Here is a 17,327-nt window from a genome sequence, read left to right as displayed (position 1 = left end):
GAGTCACTGGGGCATGACCAAAAAGGAAAAAAAAAAAAATTGTCCTCTGTCCCAAAGACTTGGTACTGGCAACACTCTTCCAGTTTTTCCAGTTATATATAGAAAACAGCACATTTACTATTCACCCAGAAAGCAAGCAAAAGATCCAGTTTCTAGACAATCAAACCCAGTGAAACAAGTAGTGAAGTAGTTCTTCATTAGAAACTGACAATTAGGCACTTATGAGTTACATGTTTCATAGAAATAATTACTTTTAAATTTAAGGGCTGAGCACAGGTACGAAAAAAATCCCTCATGACTTTCAACAATTAAATGTCTCATCTGACCCAGTGATGTGATTAAAAAAATCCTGCAAGAGCTGTGCTCTCTTCACAGCATCTGGGTAAAACAGAATACACTAAGAAACCCACCTGCAGAGAAAGGTCAGTGTTTTACATGCTCACAGCTCTTAAAGTTCTTGAGATTATAATTGAAATTAATATTAACAGATTTTGAGCACCTGTATCGGGTGGATACGTTGCACGTGTGTAGGACATTTTTTCTGCTGTTTCAAGCTAAGAATGATGTAATAAAGTATGTGGCTGACCCTAAGTCAGGATCCAGCCTTGAATATCCAACTGTGGAACTAGATTGCCTGTCAGTGTGCTGCCTGGATAGTGACACTTTGTTTTGGACAGCTGTAGATTAAAGATGCTTTAGCAAAATATACAATGAGAACTTTGAAGGAAATTGCACCTGATATCCAGGCATAAAAAAAGTTTCTTTAAGTTTGTGGTGTTCTGGTTTCAGCAAATTGAGGTGCATCTCAGTAGCATACTCCTGGAAAAGCTGGCAGCCCACAGCTTGGAGAGGGGCACTCTCCACTGGCTTAAGAACTGGCTGGATGGCCGGGCTCAGAGAGTGGTGGTGAATGGGGCTGCATCCAGTTGGCACCAGTGGTGTCCCCCAGGGATCACTGCTGGGCGCAGTCCTGTTTAACATCTTTATTGATGATCTGGATAGGGATCGAGTGTACCATTAGCAAACTTGCAGATGACACCAAGCTGGGGGAGAGTGTTGATCTAAGGGAAGGTAGGTGGGCTCTTCAGAGGGATCTGGACAGACTGGAGAGCTGGGCTGATTCCAATGGGATGAGGTTCAACAAGGCCAAGTGCCGGGTCCTGCACTTTGGTCACAACAACCCCTGCAGTGCTACAGGCTGGGGACAGAGTGGTTGGAGAGCAGCCAGGCAGAAAGGGACCTGGGAGTTTGGATGGACAGGAAGCTGAACATGAGCCAGCAGTGTGCCCAGGTGGCCAAGAAGGCCAATGGCATCCTGGCATCCTGGTCTGGATCAGGAATAGCGTGGCCAGCAGGACCAGAGAAGTGATTCTTTCCCTGCAGTCAGTGCTGGTGAGGCCACACCTTGAGTATTGTGTTCAGTTCTGGGCCCCTCAGTTCAGGAAGGATATTGAGGTGCTGGAGCAGGTCCAGAGAAGAGCAACAAGGCTGGTGAAGGGACTGGAGCACAAGTCCAGGAGGAGAGGTTGAGGGAGCTGGGGTTGTTTAGCCTGGAGAAGAGAACGCTCAGGAGAGATCTCATCACTCTCTACAACTCCCTGAGAGGAGGTTGTAGCCAGGTGGGGGTCGGTCTCTTCTCCAAGGCAATCAGAAGTAGGACAAGAGGGCACGGGCTTAAGCTGTGCCAGGGGAGGTTTAGGTCGGATATTAGGAAGAAATTTTTTACCGATAATCAGACATCGTAATGGGTGGCCCAGGGAGGTGGTGGATTCACCATCCCTGAAGGTTTTTAAGATAAGACTGGATGTGGTCCTTAGTGCCATGGTCTAGTAACTGTTGTGGTAGTGGATCAAGGGTTGGACTTGGTGACCTCAGAGGTCTTTTCCAAGCTGGTTGATTCTGTCTGTGATTCTGTGAGTGAAGGATGTAGGGCAATGCTACAATGTCTTTGATGAGATAAGGTACTAGAAAAGCCTCTTTCCATAAGGATGACAGAATTTTGTTTCAATGGAGAGGAAATAAATGTCTGAAATCCCATACTGTCAGGTTGACCTTTTGATATGGAACCACTTTGGTTTGGTATTAGCTAACTTGGGGATGACAAAAACAAACAAATAATAATAAAACATAAAACCCCACACAAAACAAACAAACAACAACAAAAAAACAGCCACTGACAAAAAATTAACACAGCAATAGACATGGAGAATTCGTTTTGCAATGTTTAAACTGTGTCAGGCAAGATTTAAAAATGTATAAACTAGGCAAGAAGATACCCCAGTTATATAGGAAAAGAATGGTGGGATGAAGAAGAAGGAATCATGTCAGTCACTTCTTCCATTTTTCCTGGGTAATATAAAGGGAGATCAATAATGAAATGGTAGAAACTGTGGAAGATGGGTGACAGATAATCAGCTCAATATGGAAAAAATTAATAAAACAGGCAACTACCTGTTTTGGAGAAAACATTACATTAAATATAGCATAAGAAAGTAAATCCACTTGGCAAGGATTTCTCTGGTTGTAATTAGAGGTTAGTTCAGAGAGCCAATAACTGTAAGCATAATCATTCTTCAGTGCATCCACAAATTACATTTTGTTCTGCTTGACTGACTATATAACAGACACAGGGAACATGTACCAGAAACAATAGTATGTTTGATAGATTTTGATAATATTCACAAGGAAAGACTGTTACCTATTTTTTGTGTATTGATCTGTTTTGACTGAAGGACTTGTTAATAATCCTTGACAGTGTAGGAACATTGCAAAGAGAGCATCAGAGAGGGAGTCTTAATCACAGAGACAATTTTCAAGATGTAATGCAGAAAGTGAAAGTGCACTTTTTCTTTGTTGCTTTTTATGGCAATTAGAGACCCCAAAGTTTGGTTGGATCTCTTCTCCAGAAGTGAGACATCATTGCATTTAAAACATCTGTGCTTGTGTTGTTAATAATAGTCTAAGCTGTCCATTAAGTTACATCTGCCAATATATTAAAGTTATTTTTGACACTGTAATTTTGAAGGAAGAAGGAGGGGAGTTCATAAAAATGCATTTTGTTCTCTAAAAGCCAAAAACAGTACCTCTCATTATAGTGCAGTCTTTCCCTTTGCGTAACAATCGCACATGCTCTTGACAAGCAAAAAGCCCACTTATTTCTGTCAAGTGGGATACAAGTTTAGATGGATAGTTTCTCTTCTAATGAAGGACATTTCAGTCTCTGAAGTATACCTAACTACTACTTTAATAGTGTTGTTAACTGAATACTTTTACAGAAATAATATGACTGCCAGGTTGACTCTAAAATGTCAAAGATCCAGCAACAAAAAAATGAAGTCAGAGGAAGATAAACCACCATTTCAATCCATCTCTAACCACAGAATACTGCACATTTCAAAGGAAGAATTCCTACATATGAAAATGAGGAAGAACTACTCCCAGTATTGCTAGTTGTTTTAAAACCAAAATGTGATTTTATCTTTAAAAAAAAAAAAATTAAATACACCAGTCTATATTACCACTGTGGATCTTCTTGAGGAACAGTAAAGTTCAACAAGATTCCCAAAAAATTACATGCCTTTATGTGTCTAAATTTAGCTTTTAAATCCAGCTGCCTTAGAGGTTCATTGATCGAACTGCCTATTCCTACCTGTTGAGATGAAGGCATCTATACTTTTGGTCCTTACTCTTTCATATGATAAACAGAATAACATGTACAAACTTGTCCATTTTTATGCAGCAATTACAGTCACTCTTCAAAGATTTTCTCTTCTCTTCAGAAGTGAAAGAAAGAATTGTTTATATTATTTAACCACCTTCATTTTCTCCCTTGCAACACAGTATCCAACTGTCTTTTCAGCAGCAGTTCTCCCTTTGGTGATGCATCCATTAGCTTAGATGCAATATTTTAGTGGAAAGCTAGTTTTCCTATCCAGGAAAATCACTATTATATTGTGATGAATAATATTACCCACTGGAAGCATCTTAAGGCTGTGTATTCCCTTGTCCTGTCTCCCTGAAGGGTTAGAGGCAGAAAACATTCCTAAGGTTGTCACCAGATCAGTGGCTGATCTCCAAAATCAATGTACAACAAATTGGAGAAGTCCCCCAGATCAGCCTAGGCGTTCCTATGCTTTTATCTCCCATTGTCTCCATTCACCACAAAAGCAACAGCAGAGCTTCAGTTTATTTTTCCTAACAGCTCTGCCCCTCAGGCTGCTACAGGCACCCTACCTTCCCACTGGTACTTGCTCTTCCTTCTGAGCCAACACCACTGAGGGCAAAATTTGATGAAGCAGCTGAAAGAGCTGTAGTTGCTCAGACACAGCATGAGTAGGCACTACACTAATGGGTGCCTAATCACACAAGAAGTCTATCCCACTCAGCTCTATAACGTCTTTCCATACCGTTTGCCATTAAGAAAGCACCTAATGTTAATTCTTCTTTGCATTTTATATGGCAGTGGTGAGAAGAGAAAGAAGGCATAAAGCTGTTGTTTCCTTCTTTCTTATTTCTTTTCCAGGTGCACTGGCTATGACACTGTCTTAGAGATTTTGAGGGAATTGGCATAGAACAGAAAATGAGGGGTCAATGGCTCAAGCTCTATAATAAAGAAGACTACCCACTCCATTCACATGTCAAAGTGGAAAAAATCAAAACCAACCCCTAAATTATCAACAATTTCATTATTTTGTTAAAAAAAATTATTCAGTTTAGCAGAATAAAAATTTTCATCTGTTCCAACAAATTTGGCTGTTAAACTCAAATAATAATACTGGGTAGAGTGATAAAGTTAAAAGTTGCTCAGAAAGTTGGACTGAAACCAAACTTATCAAATTTCCAAAGAGTGCCTCTCAGATAACTCTAAAGAAAAACTTAAGGAAAATTATTCAGAAATGCTGCAGGTTATACTCCCTCAGTTCAAAATATGGGCCCAGTCTCCTATTCCAATTCTTCTGTCTCAGCAAGCTTAACTATTTTTTACCACAGCTGAAGTTACTGCCTTTCAAGCAGAAGTGGAGGACTGCAGATCAGTTGCTCTTAGATAGAATCACAGTATTTCAGTGTTAGTTTGCCACCTGTTCCCTTCCCCTCTTCCCCTCCCAAAAAGACCAGAACCAAAACAAACCTACAACCCCAATCACTCCTGCACTCCTTCAAGATCTTTTCCAATCAGCAAATTCATTTTCACTGGTGTGGCAGTCTCTGCAAGACCTGGACACTCTCAAGCCTTGTGACAATCCTAGTGTCAGTTCTTTATTTTACCTCACCCGTCACAGACACTGAGTGTGCTCACCTTCCAATTTTATATAGACTGAGCAATTTCAATATTTTATATTATTTAGTATCTGAAGAAGCTGCAGTTCCATGATCTCAGCAGCTTCCTACACAGAAAAACCCAGGGCATCATTTATCATTCAAAACCACCTCTGCAGACATGTGATTCTCCACTGACTAGAAAGAATAATCACCTGGTATAGAAAGTGAAGCTGCTATAGAGGCTATTGTCAGACTGCAGAAGCAACAGAAAATTAATTGATCTGAGACCATCAGGATATTTAAACATAATGGAAAACCACATTTATCTCACAAGTATTACTTTGAAATGAAATTTTCATTCAGTGTCTAGAGTTGAGGTTTTTCTGGCAGCCTGTCTTGCAGGAGTGAAGGATAATCTCTCCCTGCTGGAGTGAACTATCAACAGTGTCCCATACACTGGCTACAGCAGACTGAAAGGAACAGAAAACTGTCTCAAATATCACTTAACAGTCCAGGGCAAAAGTCCCTACAGGTATCAGCATAGGCCATTTCTTTTGGGATAAATGCCTCTGTGATGCTGGAGTTCCTCTAGCTGGTTGGTTTCAGTCTGATCAGCGACAACTGAGCAACCTCTGCTTCAGACAGAAATTAACCAAATACAAGGTTACAAGTGAAATAAACTGAAATCTGGACCACATTTACAACAGCTCTTTAGTTCTTTGATTTTCCTAATTAGGAACTTGAAGGCACCTGCCATGTGTTAGCTCGGAGTATTCAGCCTATTCAGCAACACCTTCTAAATGCCAGCCCTAAAGAAACAGTTTTTCTGGTCTCACCTTCAGAAGTTTACTGTCCTTGCTCCATTTGTACCAAAATGTGGGAGGAAGAATTCATTGCTTTTCCAAAAGGTCAGTGACTTTGATGATCAAAGCATTTCCTTACCCATCTCACCTCCTTGGCAGCAAGTTTTGAGTTTTACACATTTAAACAGCTCCTACCTCTCAAGATAATAAGGTTCAAGATATGTGTTTTGTTATGTGATATACTCCAGAATCATATATGCAAAATTCCACTGTTTATTTTTTTCCTAACCAAATTTGTTATTTTATGTTTTGTTTTTTTCCATAGAGACCAACATACCCAACACATTTACAGTGTAGTTGAAAGATTGTTTAGGTCAATCAGCTCAACCCTACCATTACACATGCATTCCTGCTATCACTATCAGGGGTTCCTAAATTAAAGTATACAAGTGTCACAATGTCCTAAATATCATAAATATCCCTTTAACATTTAACTTAGAAACATCAAATCAAACACATACTTTGATGTGCACCTTGATCTGTGACGGCAAGTAACTTTGCTTAAGGCATTTCTCCTTGGCTGTGATGAGACAGGAGACTCCTGTTTTACTTCTGTCCTACAGACACATGTAATCCTGGTTGTGCAATTTACTGGATGTAATTCTGAGTTTCCCTTTTATGGCAATTATTCTTCTGTGTTTCGAGTCATTGATGCAGATATTTGCAGAAAACAGGATTTTCCAACAAAGAGTTGTCTAGTACAAAAAATGAAAGAAGAGCCTGAAGCATGTAAATCAATACTCAAATTAAATATGTTCTGCTTCCAAACCTTCATCTAAACTTTAATTTGGCAAGTATTCTTGGAGGTGCATGCTCCAAATGCTAACCAACATGAAGTTAGTTTAGGTCAGTCTCTGTCAGATCACAGCCCAGAACTATATTTATATAGCTTGCTTCATCTGTAATAAAGAGAAATGTGTACAACTTTGCTCAAATTTTGAATCATCATGATCTAAGGAACTAGTCGTTTTAATGTAGTGCTTTTCTGATAGCTACTGTATAGCTATGTCACATCCAACAGAAGTGAAAAGTATCAGGTAGCAGATCATCAGTAAGAATATGGAAAATATTTTCATTTGGTATAAATTCTAATCTTCAGAACTTCAGGAGATTCCACTCAGTTCAGGAGACTTCCCGAAGCAGAAGTGATGTTATGCCACAGTGTCTTGGCAGATGTAGCAAAACAGTTTACTGTGTTATGGAAGTTAGTTCAGATCATTATATTTTACAGTGCAAATTCATCGCACATTGCTGATTTTAGTAACATTTTACAATGAATTGTAAATAATGATGGTCATTGCCGTCATCATTCAGTATGATGATTCACTAGCATCCACAAAAGCAATTTCATTTTAAAGTTCTTTAGAGATTAGTGTTAAAAAACCCTAAGGCTGAACCTGTAATCCATATGTGAACTTTTTGCCTACAGGGAAAAAGAGTGAGGTTTCACTCCACCTTCTCCGTATTAGGAGAGATGTGATTAATCACTTAAGAAATGCTTTTTCAGCCTCTTATATCTACCTGTGCCAAGACTCAGTTTTTGGTACCAGAGGCATGAAAGCTCAAACCCTGGCAAATCCTATAGTTGTCAGACTGTTTCATAATGACCAAATTTGATTTATTTATAGATTTCAAAGCAAAAAACCCCAACAAAGGAATCACCTTTAATCTTCCAATGCAGAATCAAGGCCCCAGACTTTTATCTAGTTCTTATTGTGACAAGCTGTGTTATTGTGACACTTTTTATTGAACTGAAATTAAAAAAAGAAAAAGATATTCAATTCTGAGCCCCTTATGTATATATTCTGTTGGGACTTTCTTTTACTTTATCATTTATATCTTGGTAGAACTAGCTGGAATAGCATCCCTCTGCAAAGCTTTGTACAAATACATAGCAAGCAGTGCCTTGTAACAAGGCACCAATTGTTTAATGCACAAGACAAAGAAGGGCATGGATGGGGGAAAATGGAGATAGACAAGTCTACAGATCATAAAATATAGAATAGTTTGGGTTGGAAGAATCCTTTGAAGGTCATCTAGCCCAATCCCCAACCCAAGAGAGAAAGACTAAACCACAAAGAAACTAATAACCACAGTCCAGTGTCTTCCACTCCTACTGTAATATTTGTGTAAATATGTGCTAACCCCTTAAAAATCCATCTCCAAAAAACCTGTCCCGGACTACTCAGGAAATCAGTGAATGAGCACAGGACATGCAAGGGCCATGGGAAGACAACTGTCACCAAGAGCAGGGTGTTGAAAGTAACTGTATAAATATCACAAGAGTCCTTCTCTATCCCCAAGTGTTCACACCCTGAAAAGGCAATTAACTGGAGAGCAAGGTAGGTATTCCTAACACCTCCTGACAGCCTTTGACATTGCTAAGTTTGGCCTCCCTTTTCAGCTATAAGCAGAAATCACATATCAAAGTCAGATACAAGTAAACTGTAGCTATGTATAACAGTAGGCAGAAAATTACTGATGTATACACACACACCTTACAATGTGTGAACTCCCCTATGTTTTCATTTATCCAGTAAAACAACTTACTAATTGCCAAACTTAAAAGTCTGATATCGTTTATTACTAAAAAAAATATTTGCAGTGGTGGAAAACGAAACTTCCATTATATTCAGACTTCAAGTAAATTGTCCTTCTGTTTCTGTACTATTTACTACATGAGACACGGAAAAGTCTTGGGAAATTCTTACTTATCTAGGGAGCACGTGAGTAGTGCACACAATACATTCTGCTGTGTGTTTTGTGACTAGAGTACAATCATTACCAGTTAAAATGCACCAGGGAATTCCAAGGTGCAAAGGGCTCTCCTACATATTTTCCTGATTAGTAGCACTTTTCTGCTCAACCATATTAGTATCCACCTGACAGTGCGAGCCAAGCAAGTAACTGTGAGTGGGATCCAGCTGGCAGAGCCTAAATACCTGTGCTGTGGCAGACAAAATAGTAATTCCAAAAGTTATTAAGTGCACCTCTTGGTCTCCACCGGTGAGATAAAGAAATTAAGTTGTTTATGTTAGGATGATGCATGCATTAAGCTCTTGCAATTAGAATCACACATGTACCTCAGAGTTCATATACTTCTGAATTCTCAAAAAAAACCCCAGTTATCTCACTGAGGAAGCAGCACTAGTTTTCCAGTCTCCTCAAAACTACACAGAATTTAGCTTGGAGGCTTTTGTGCTTGCTTGAGTCAGTGCAATGCACATCCTATATGCCATCTAACTGTAGGTCTAGAAAACTTTGCTCCTTATCAGTTTGTCATGAAAGTGAGAGTCCTGGTTTAAGTTTAGTTTTTCTCTTCTCACCCCTTCAGGCAGGTATTATGAATACTTCAATCAAAAAATGCTTCTGCTGAGAACTTTTAAATGTTTCCTTGCAAAACTAAAGAGATTTTACAAAGATGTTTGTGATGTTATTAATTTCACTTGATGGTTGTATACAGTGCATTGGAAGTATGTTAACAGTTTCAGTCCAGAGATGAAGAACTAGTGTCCACAGTAAAGAACAGACCAATTTCAAATAAGAAGCAAAGAAAAGAGAGGAGGAAAAGAGAAAGGGGAGAGGGAGGCAGAGAGGGAGAGGGAGAGAGCAGAAGAACAAACTGGCATTACTCATGTTCAAGGCACTATAATTTCATGCAGAGCAACAGGTGACAATTAGTGCTGCAGGAATTAGGGCAGTACTATGAATAAATTGATAATTCTTGTATCTCTGCTGTGTCTCACCCCTCCCACCTTTACAGAAATCCTGTTAAGGCTAGTGGATCAGAGTGCACTCAAGAAGGTTATCATCACATCACAGCCTTTACTTTAGGGCTCAGAGTAGGTATTGCATGAGATCATGTATGAATAAAAACAAACCACTTCAAAGTCTTGTCAGCAGTCCCTCCCCCAATTCATCTCAGACAATGTCATTTCCTTTTAATTACACGGCTTGGTACATGTAGAAAAACAGTTTATTCTCCATGTAAATACATATCCAAAGTTTGGTTCCATTTAGGATCATAGGGCAAAAATGAGGCTGTATAATTTGCCACTGATGGGTCACAAGCTTTGAGTCTCCTCAAACTTTTGGATTCTTTTACAGATGTAGGCTCGGGTGGGAACTTGAACAACTCCTTGTCAAGTTGTTACATGAATGTTTTGTGATACAGCCTATTCAGCCCTGGGGAAAGGAACTGCTTGCTTTGGCACGATTGCAAGATGACTGGCACGATGGACAAGTGAGGCTGATGGCAGTCTTTACTAGTAAGTAAAGATGCAACCTGAAATAATATCATTATATCTAACTAGAGGTCAGTGCAGACTGAAGTATGAGCCAAAATATTTTATAATCAATTTAAATCCTTGTGAGCTCCCATCTAATCCAGGAAATACTATATGCCTCCATGGAGAGAGAAAAAGAAATTAAAGAATTGATTTGGAGCAAGCCTGGAATAGAAGCAGGGTCAAGTCTCCCAAGTTTTTTAAGTATTATGAAAAGAGATGAGCTCATGTGGCATTGTGCTTGAGGCTAAGCCTGCTCTTGGGGATGCCATCTGACTGGGTGGCTGGCTGGCTGCTCCAGAAAACAGCAGTCCTGCATCTCCTTTGCATCAACACTGGTGCTTATCTGGTCTCACAAGGAGCTGGTCCAGGCATAATGACTCAGTGTTCACCTGTGCTGGCCTGTGGGAAGTAATGGCAAGGTATGAGAAATGGGACTACCCCATCCAGAAGCAGGTAGCCATTACTGCAGCTTAAATGGAGTGCAGGAACCTACCTAAAGTGGAGCTCTCCATCTTGCAGGTATGTAGCAGAGGAACACAAAGATTTATAAGCACTCTGAGTTTCCAGTGAAGACAGACTTTGTCTAATAATTCAAAAAGATCCTTTTTCTATTGAGAAAGCTGAAGAAAATGGCTCTTTACATATTGGACTCAATTAATCATCATCCTAGAGTGTTTTGTAAATACATATCCTAAGCAGAAGACCTCAGAGACTCATTTCTGGGCTGCCAGAATATTCATTGTGTTTCCAGAGCATTTCAGCCTTTAGTCATCCACACAGCAAGGGGGAGGCAGCATTTAAAGGTATATAAGGTAGCTTTCAGCTAAATAATCAACCAGTTTCTTCCTGATCAGGCTGACTTACAAGGTGAAGTTCAGCTGTGCAAGGAAAGGATTCCTACAACTATAGCAATTGCTCAGTATATGCCTCCTATAAAATTCCAGGTACATCAAAACCTAAAAGCTTTTGCTCATCACCAGGACACCAAACCAGAGCCCAAAACACCCCTTGCCTCAAGCTATAAAATTGTTTCGGTTTTCTGAAGTTTTCAGTGGATCAAAGCCCTGATTCAGCTGCATCCTGCTCCTTGGTAGGGACATACTGCAGTGCCTCCACATACCGAAGAACACAATAGGTGCTTTGAGTAAATTCTGGAGGGTCAGAAGGGAAGGTCAGTGAAAAGTGATATGACAGTGTTTGCTCACAAACCAAAATTAACGAGATTATTAACGCTAGAGCAGACTATGAAGAGCTACGGGAAAGCCTAATTAATCAGACAGTGTAAGATTAGTTTTGCTGTAGATAAGAGGTGCTTTCAGAGGAACAATTTAAATTTACTCATACACATTGATTTCTAAACTAGTTGAAGTTTCTTAGGAAAAGTTTAAGCATGATCTTAAAAAGCACGTGCAGAAATACAAATAAGATACTGCTCTGTACTGAGAAGCAGATGAAAGTTCGGTAAAACATTGCAGAGTGAATAGGGATATATGTTTTCCATGAGTGTATGACTTTTACTCTGGACTTCAGTTTCTGAAAAAAAATCCTATTTTCTCCTGAAATTATAGAATTTGAGATGAATTGGAAATAATTCAAAAAGAGGGCAAGAGATGAAAGGAAAAGGTTTCCATAAAAAAAAAAGTTTAAAAGATAGAAGGTAAAATTAGACTAAACATTTTTGTGGCAGTAGTAGGGTATGGGACATCAGGAAAGGAATGATATTGAAGTAGCTCTTTGTATCCTTTCCAACCATGTCTCATTTTCCCATTGTTGTATCTGTGAGGTATCTGAAAATCCTATGCAGTAGGAGAAAGGACAGGAGAGCCTGTAATTCCAGAACTATACTTATTCTTTTCCAAATTTTGTTAGAAGTATGCACCATGCTTGTGGTGTAGAAACGTGATGCACTGCAGCTGCCTCTACTGCATAGCTCAGCTCTTCAGACAAGAGGACATCCTTTAGAGATCATCAGATTAGGCTGACTAACTGGCTGTTCTGTCCAAAGAAAGCCAGCCTTTTGACTTTTACAGCAACATGATGGACTTTCCTGCAGGGACTTATGCCAAAGTTTACAGTAGCTTAAAGACTTGTAGTTTCTCAAGGAGTTTGAGGTTTTCTGTTGTGGAAAATAGAGAGGAATAGCATCCAACTTCAGTCACAGTGAATTTCAAAGTCTTTTCTTTCCTTGGATACCTTTCATAGAAACCTCTCACAGATAGATCACCAAACACAAATATTCCTGGGCCACAGCAGGGAAATCACTATGAAAAAGAGTTACAAGAAATTAGGTAACAAAGAAGTGTGCGATAGAACCCAATTAGCTATTCTCATCATAAGGGGAGAAAAAGGGGGAGGAGAGCACAAGACTTTAAGCCAAATATTTAAATGCTCAATAAATCCTCTATTGCAATATATTGCTGTAACAAGTCTGAAGAAGGGCAACAAAATTGCTGAAGGGTCTACAACACAGGGTCTATGGGGAGCAGCTGAGGGAGCTGGGGTTGCTTAGTCTGGAGAAGAGGAGGCTCATGGGGGAACCTTATTGTTCTCTACAACTACCTGAAAGGAGGTTCTAAGCAGATGGGGTCAGTCTCTTTTCACAGGTAATAAGCAATAGGACAAGAGGAAATGGTCTCAAGTTGCTCCAAGGGAGGCTTAGATTGGATATTTGGAAAAAATTCTTCACCAAAACACTTGTCAAGCACTGGAATAGGCTGCCCAGCGAAGTGGTGGAGTCACCATCCCTGGAGGTATTTAAAAACTGTGAAGCTGTGGCTCTTACAGGCATGGCAGAGTGGTGGATGTGGCAGTGCTGGGTTAATGGTTGGATTTTGTGTTCTTAGAGGACTTTTCCAACCTAAGTTGATTCTTTGATTCTCTGACTGTATAATTAGCCTGTTAAACGCATTCCCACAGGATACTGTTGTATTATGTAGTTTAGTGAATATGAATGTAGGTATTCTTTGTTTTTAATGTACCCAAGGCAAACACCATTCTCTGGCTTCTAGCATGACAATAATCAGCTTGAATTTGTGTTGTTAATTCCACTGTGTATGTCCCACCCAATACAGATACTGTGCAACTGTTTACAGTGTCTAAGTTTAATGTTGGAGAATTTCGTATTAACTACTGTCAAATACATAGTCTTGGGCTAGGGAAAGTGTTGCCACTGTGGCAATTTTTGCTTCCCAAGATCTAACCAGTATGATACTACCATATGAATTATCCTCTCCTTCTTGCCCTCCCTCTGTCAGGAGTTGCCTATTTCCCTTCCATTATAAAGCCAGTCAAAAGCTACTGCCAAGCTGTTAAAAGTTTGATCTGCCTCCTTAAAAAAATAAATCCATATGAAAGAGAAGGTGTTATTAGCTGCGTGGTAATAACAGGTGGGGAAAGAAAAAGAACTGTTTCTTTCTTGTCTTTCATTTAAATGTGTCTATTTTTAAGCAGACCGGCCAGCTCTGCTTGTCATTTTTTAGCCGTAAAGGGAGTTGGTTCAAGATCTGTCAGCATGATAGGTCTTGCCTCCATTTAGGCTGGAGATATTACCTTTCAAGGTTTCTTTAAACAGAAAACGAATACTTTAGAGTTCAGAAGTATATATGCTCTTTAAACTCTATTTTTCTGATTTCTAATAGCTGCCTTGTTTGCAGGGAGCACTATTATGCAGCATTCAGTATCCTGACCCCAGCTCACAAAGCCAGGGCCAATCCAACTGCTGCATGTGTGGAGTGTTTTAATTCATACAGTGCTTCAATAAAACCAAACCAACCAATCAACCAACAAAAAAACAAACCCCATAAAGGTGTGCATGCGTGTGCGCACACACATACACACACATACACACATACACACACACTACAGCAGCTCATTTCAAAGTAAAAAGACAGGAAAGACCAGCTTAATACTGATTGATTAAAAATTGTGAGAGGTTTGCTATTGTTTAAGCTCTCAGGAAAGACAATCTCCAACACGTAGCAACTGCCTTTCTCTACACATCCCACATCACCCTAGGGTACAATATCGTGTAATTCAAAATGTACATGAGTTCTGCACCTTCTCCAGAGGCACCTGGAACTAACAATGGTCAAAAAGATAGTGTTGGACAGATGCAATAGTTCTGGGTAAAAACCTACTCTGATATTTCAGATCCTTCAATATATTTTAAACATAATCAGCAAAAGATACTTGAAAGAAAAAAAAGCAAACTCACCATTCTGGAAACTAAGAGTTTTTTCCTACATCCAAATTATGTTTTTGTTCAAGACATCGGCATTGTTGAAGGAATACTTATTCTTGCTCCAGCTTTGAAAAACTCAGGCTGAGGAGTTCTGAGGGTTCAGTAAGTGCTGGAGCACACCTGGCGAGCCTCCCTCTGCAGGGTGCTGCGCAATGCCTGCTGGAACGCGCAGTCTAGCAGGTACCCGGCACCACTTGCTCAAACACACAGGAGTGAGCAATGGGACTACATTACCCATAATCGCCTTCACTTGGCTTATGATTACACCTGAAACCAGGAGAGGTGGTGTGGGAGTTTCGCCTTAGGGAGGAGAGATAGACACGGAGAGGAGAGGAGGAGGAAGCATGTGCTCCTCGTGTGCCACTGGAACACGATTAGGGTTTTCTACTTTCACACGCCATGTTACAGGTATATTGAATTGCTGGGAGGGGTTCAAAGAGTGGCCTTCTGATAAAGGTCAAGTTAGAAATAATTGGATTTACAGGCATTGAGTACAGTGACTGAAATCTCGTGAACCTGTATGACCGGTTTAGGTATGTGAGAGAATCAGACAACTGGGTATAAGGAAGCAAGGGAAGGAGGGGTGGCAGTGGCCTGGGATATCTACAAGGGAGGGAATGCAGAGACATTTGGGAGGGTGAGGAGGAAAGGGATCCCTTTTAGCCCTATGTCCTCGAGGAATTATGTTACATTGCAGGTGTTTTTCTCAATGATTTCAAAATTTTGTATAATGAAGTTTAGAAGGACAAAGATTACAGGCACAGAAAGATAAGAAAAACAGTCTTTGTGCTAGTAACGTCACAGGGAGTTGGAGAATGGATGATTTGCCTATCCTGTTATTATTTGCTATCTCTGGTTTTATGGCACTTAGGACTCACAACTTAAACCCTCCTTTCATGAAAAGAGGGTTCACAGGCTTTCTAATCCTGCCCCCAAATAGCTGAAGTATAAATCGGACAGGATAAAAAAATGGAGAAAGGCAGAATCCAGGTTGTTTATGGACAAGATAGTGTCGATACTGGTGGGTAGTTTCCACCAAATAAGGAACGTGCTGAACTAAGTCGTTCTGTCTGACCAGGGCTGGTAACAAAGTGCGGTGAAACTCATCAAATAGTTTCATCTGGAAAAATATTAAGTTGAAATGGTGCCAGCACCATTTCAGCTAAATGGTCAATCCATTACAACACCATTCAGTTCCTTCAGAGAACTGAACACTTTCCCTTCCCGCGCCCAATCCAGAAAACAACCTTTCCCACCTTGTCATATGTGACAAAGAGGAAAAAAGAGATGCTCCATCTTTAAATACTTTAAGCAACAAGATAGATTATTGAGAGAGCTCTATTCTGCTGTCAGAACGAGAATGTCAGAGTGACACAGCAGGGTAATTCACTATGTACTAAAACTAGCAGTTACAGAAATATTAGATGATTTCTAATACCACTGCGTCTCTAAAGGTTTAGTTTGGAAATTCAAGATCTGAAATAGAAAATGTAGGACAAATAAGCCCTGTCAGACACCAGGAGGAGAAGGGAAACATTTCCAGTGACATTTAGTGGCTTATTCAGAGCCACTAAGAAAGCAAGTATTTAATTTTTTTAATATATATTTTTAATATATATAATATATATATTTATATATATTTTAATATATATTTTTATATATATATAATTTTATTATATATATGTTACATGTTCTGGTTGGGGGGGTTGCACTTTTTTTGAGGTACGTGCTGCCTATCATGTGTGTTTAATACTAATGACAATGACACCTTAAACCAATTGAAACCCACTGTTATACTAATATAATCTAATACTAAATTAAGATCTTGGTATCCTAAACTCTAAATTTCAATCCCTTTTCTGTCATCTCAGACTATAACTTAAAATCTCTGTTTAGATAAGATAGTCTTCCCCAGGCTTCATTTCTCTGAGTGGACCATATTCTCATAACAGGAATGTTGGTTCCCAGAAGAAATATTTTCAGAGTCAGATGATTTGATAATCCATTCCTTTGACTAAAACAATAGTTAAAAAAATATTAGTGGTATTCTATCTTAAACATGAAAACTTTAAGTTTAGGTTGATGATTTTTAACATCTCTTTATAGGGATGAATCAAAACTCAATTAACACGATATGTTGTTTCTCTGGTAGAAAATGAGTATACAATGTACCCATAAATCTGCAGCTGGGACCCTAGGGATCCACGTAAAGGATCTACAGGATTTCAGTTCACCTTTGGGTCATAGGAACATAGAATGCTTTGGGTTGGATACCTTGCACTAGATCAGGTTGCTCAAAGGCCCATCCAGCCTGGCCTTGAACACCTCCAGGGATGCAACATTCACAGCTTATCTGTGCAACCTGTTCCAGTGCCTCACCACCCTTTCATTAAGGAACTTCTTCCTAATATCTAATCAAAACTTATCCTCTTTCAGTCTAAAGCCATTTTCTCTTGTCCTATCGCTGCATGTCCTTGTAAAAAGTCCCTCTCCATCTTGTAGCAGCCCTTTTGGTACTGGAAGGCTCCTACCTGCAAAAGGGCCCAAGCATTAATATAGTCTATCCAGGGTTTCTGTACGAGGGTAACCAATTATTAGTTTACACATATTTATTAAAGTCTGCCACTTCTGCCTGGTTGCATAATGAAGTTTACCTTGAAGGCATCTAAAGCAGAT

At 39.6% G+C, this 17,327-nt stretch overlaps 1 protein-coding gene across 1 annotated transcript in view; it reads right to left on the bottom strand.

The window, feature by feature from the left end:
• Positions 1-17,327, bottom strand: part of MACC1 (MET transcriptional regulator MACC1) — an 83,472-nt gene that overhangs the window by 23,928 nt on the left and 42,217 nt on the right. The window contains 2 exon segments of the mRNA XM_050334213.1: positions 6,596-6,776; positions 6,778-6,817. Coding sequence (XP_050190170.1) covers positions 6,596-6,776; positions 6,778-6,817 — 221 coding nt within the window.

Source organism: Myiozetetes cayanensis, unplaced genomic scaffold, assembly GCF_022539395.1.
Source record: "Myiozetetes cayanensis isolate MyiCay16 unplaced genomic scaffold, myiCay2020 scf1, whole genome shotgun sequence".
Lineage (NCBI taxonomy): Eukaryota > Metazoa > Chordata > Aves > Passeriformes > Tyrannidae > Myiozetetes > Myiozetetes cayanensis.
Note: the sequence above shows the minus strand (reverse complement) of the source record. Positions and strands in the feature narration are given on the sequence as shown.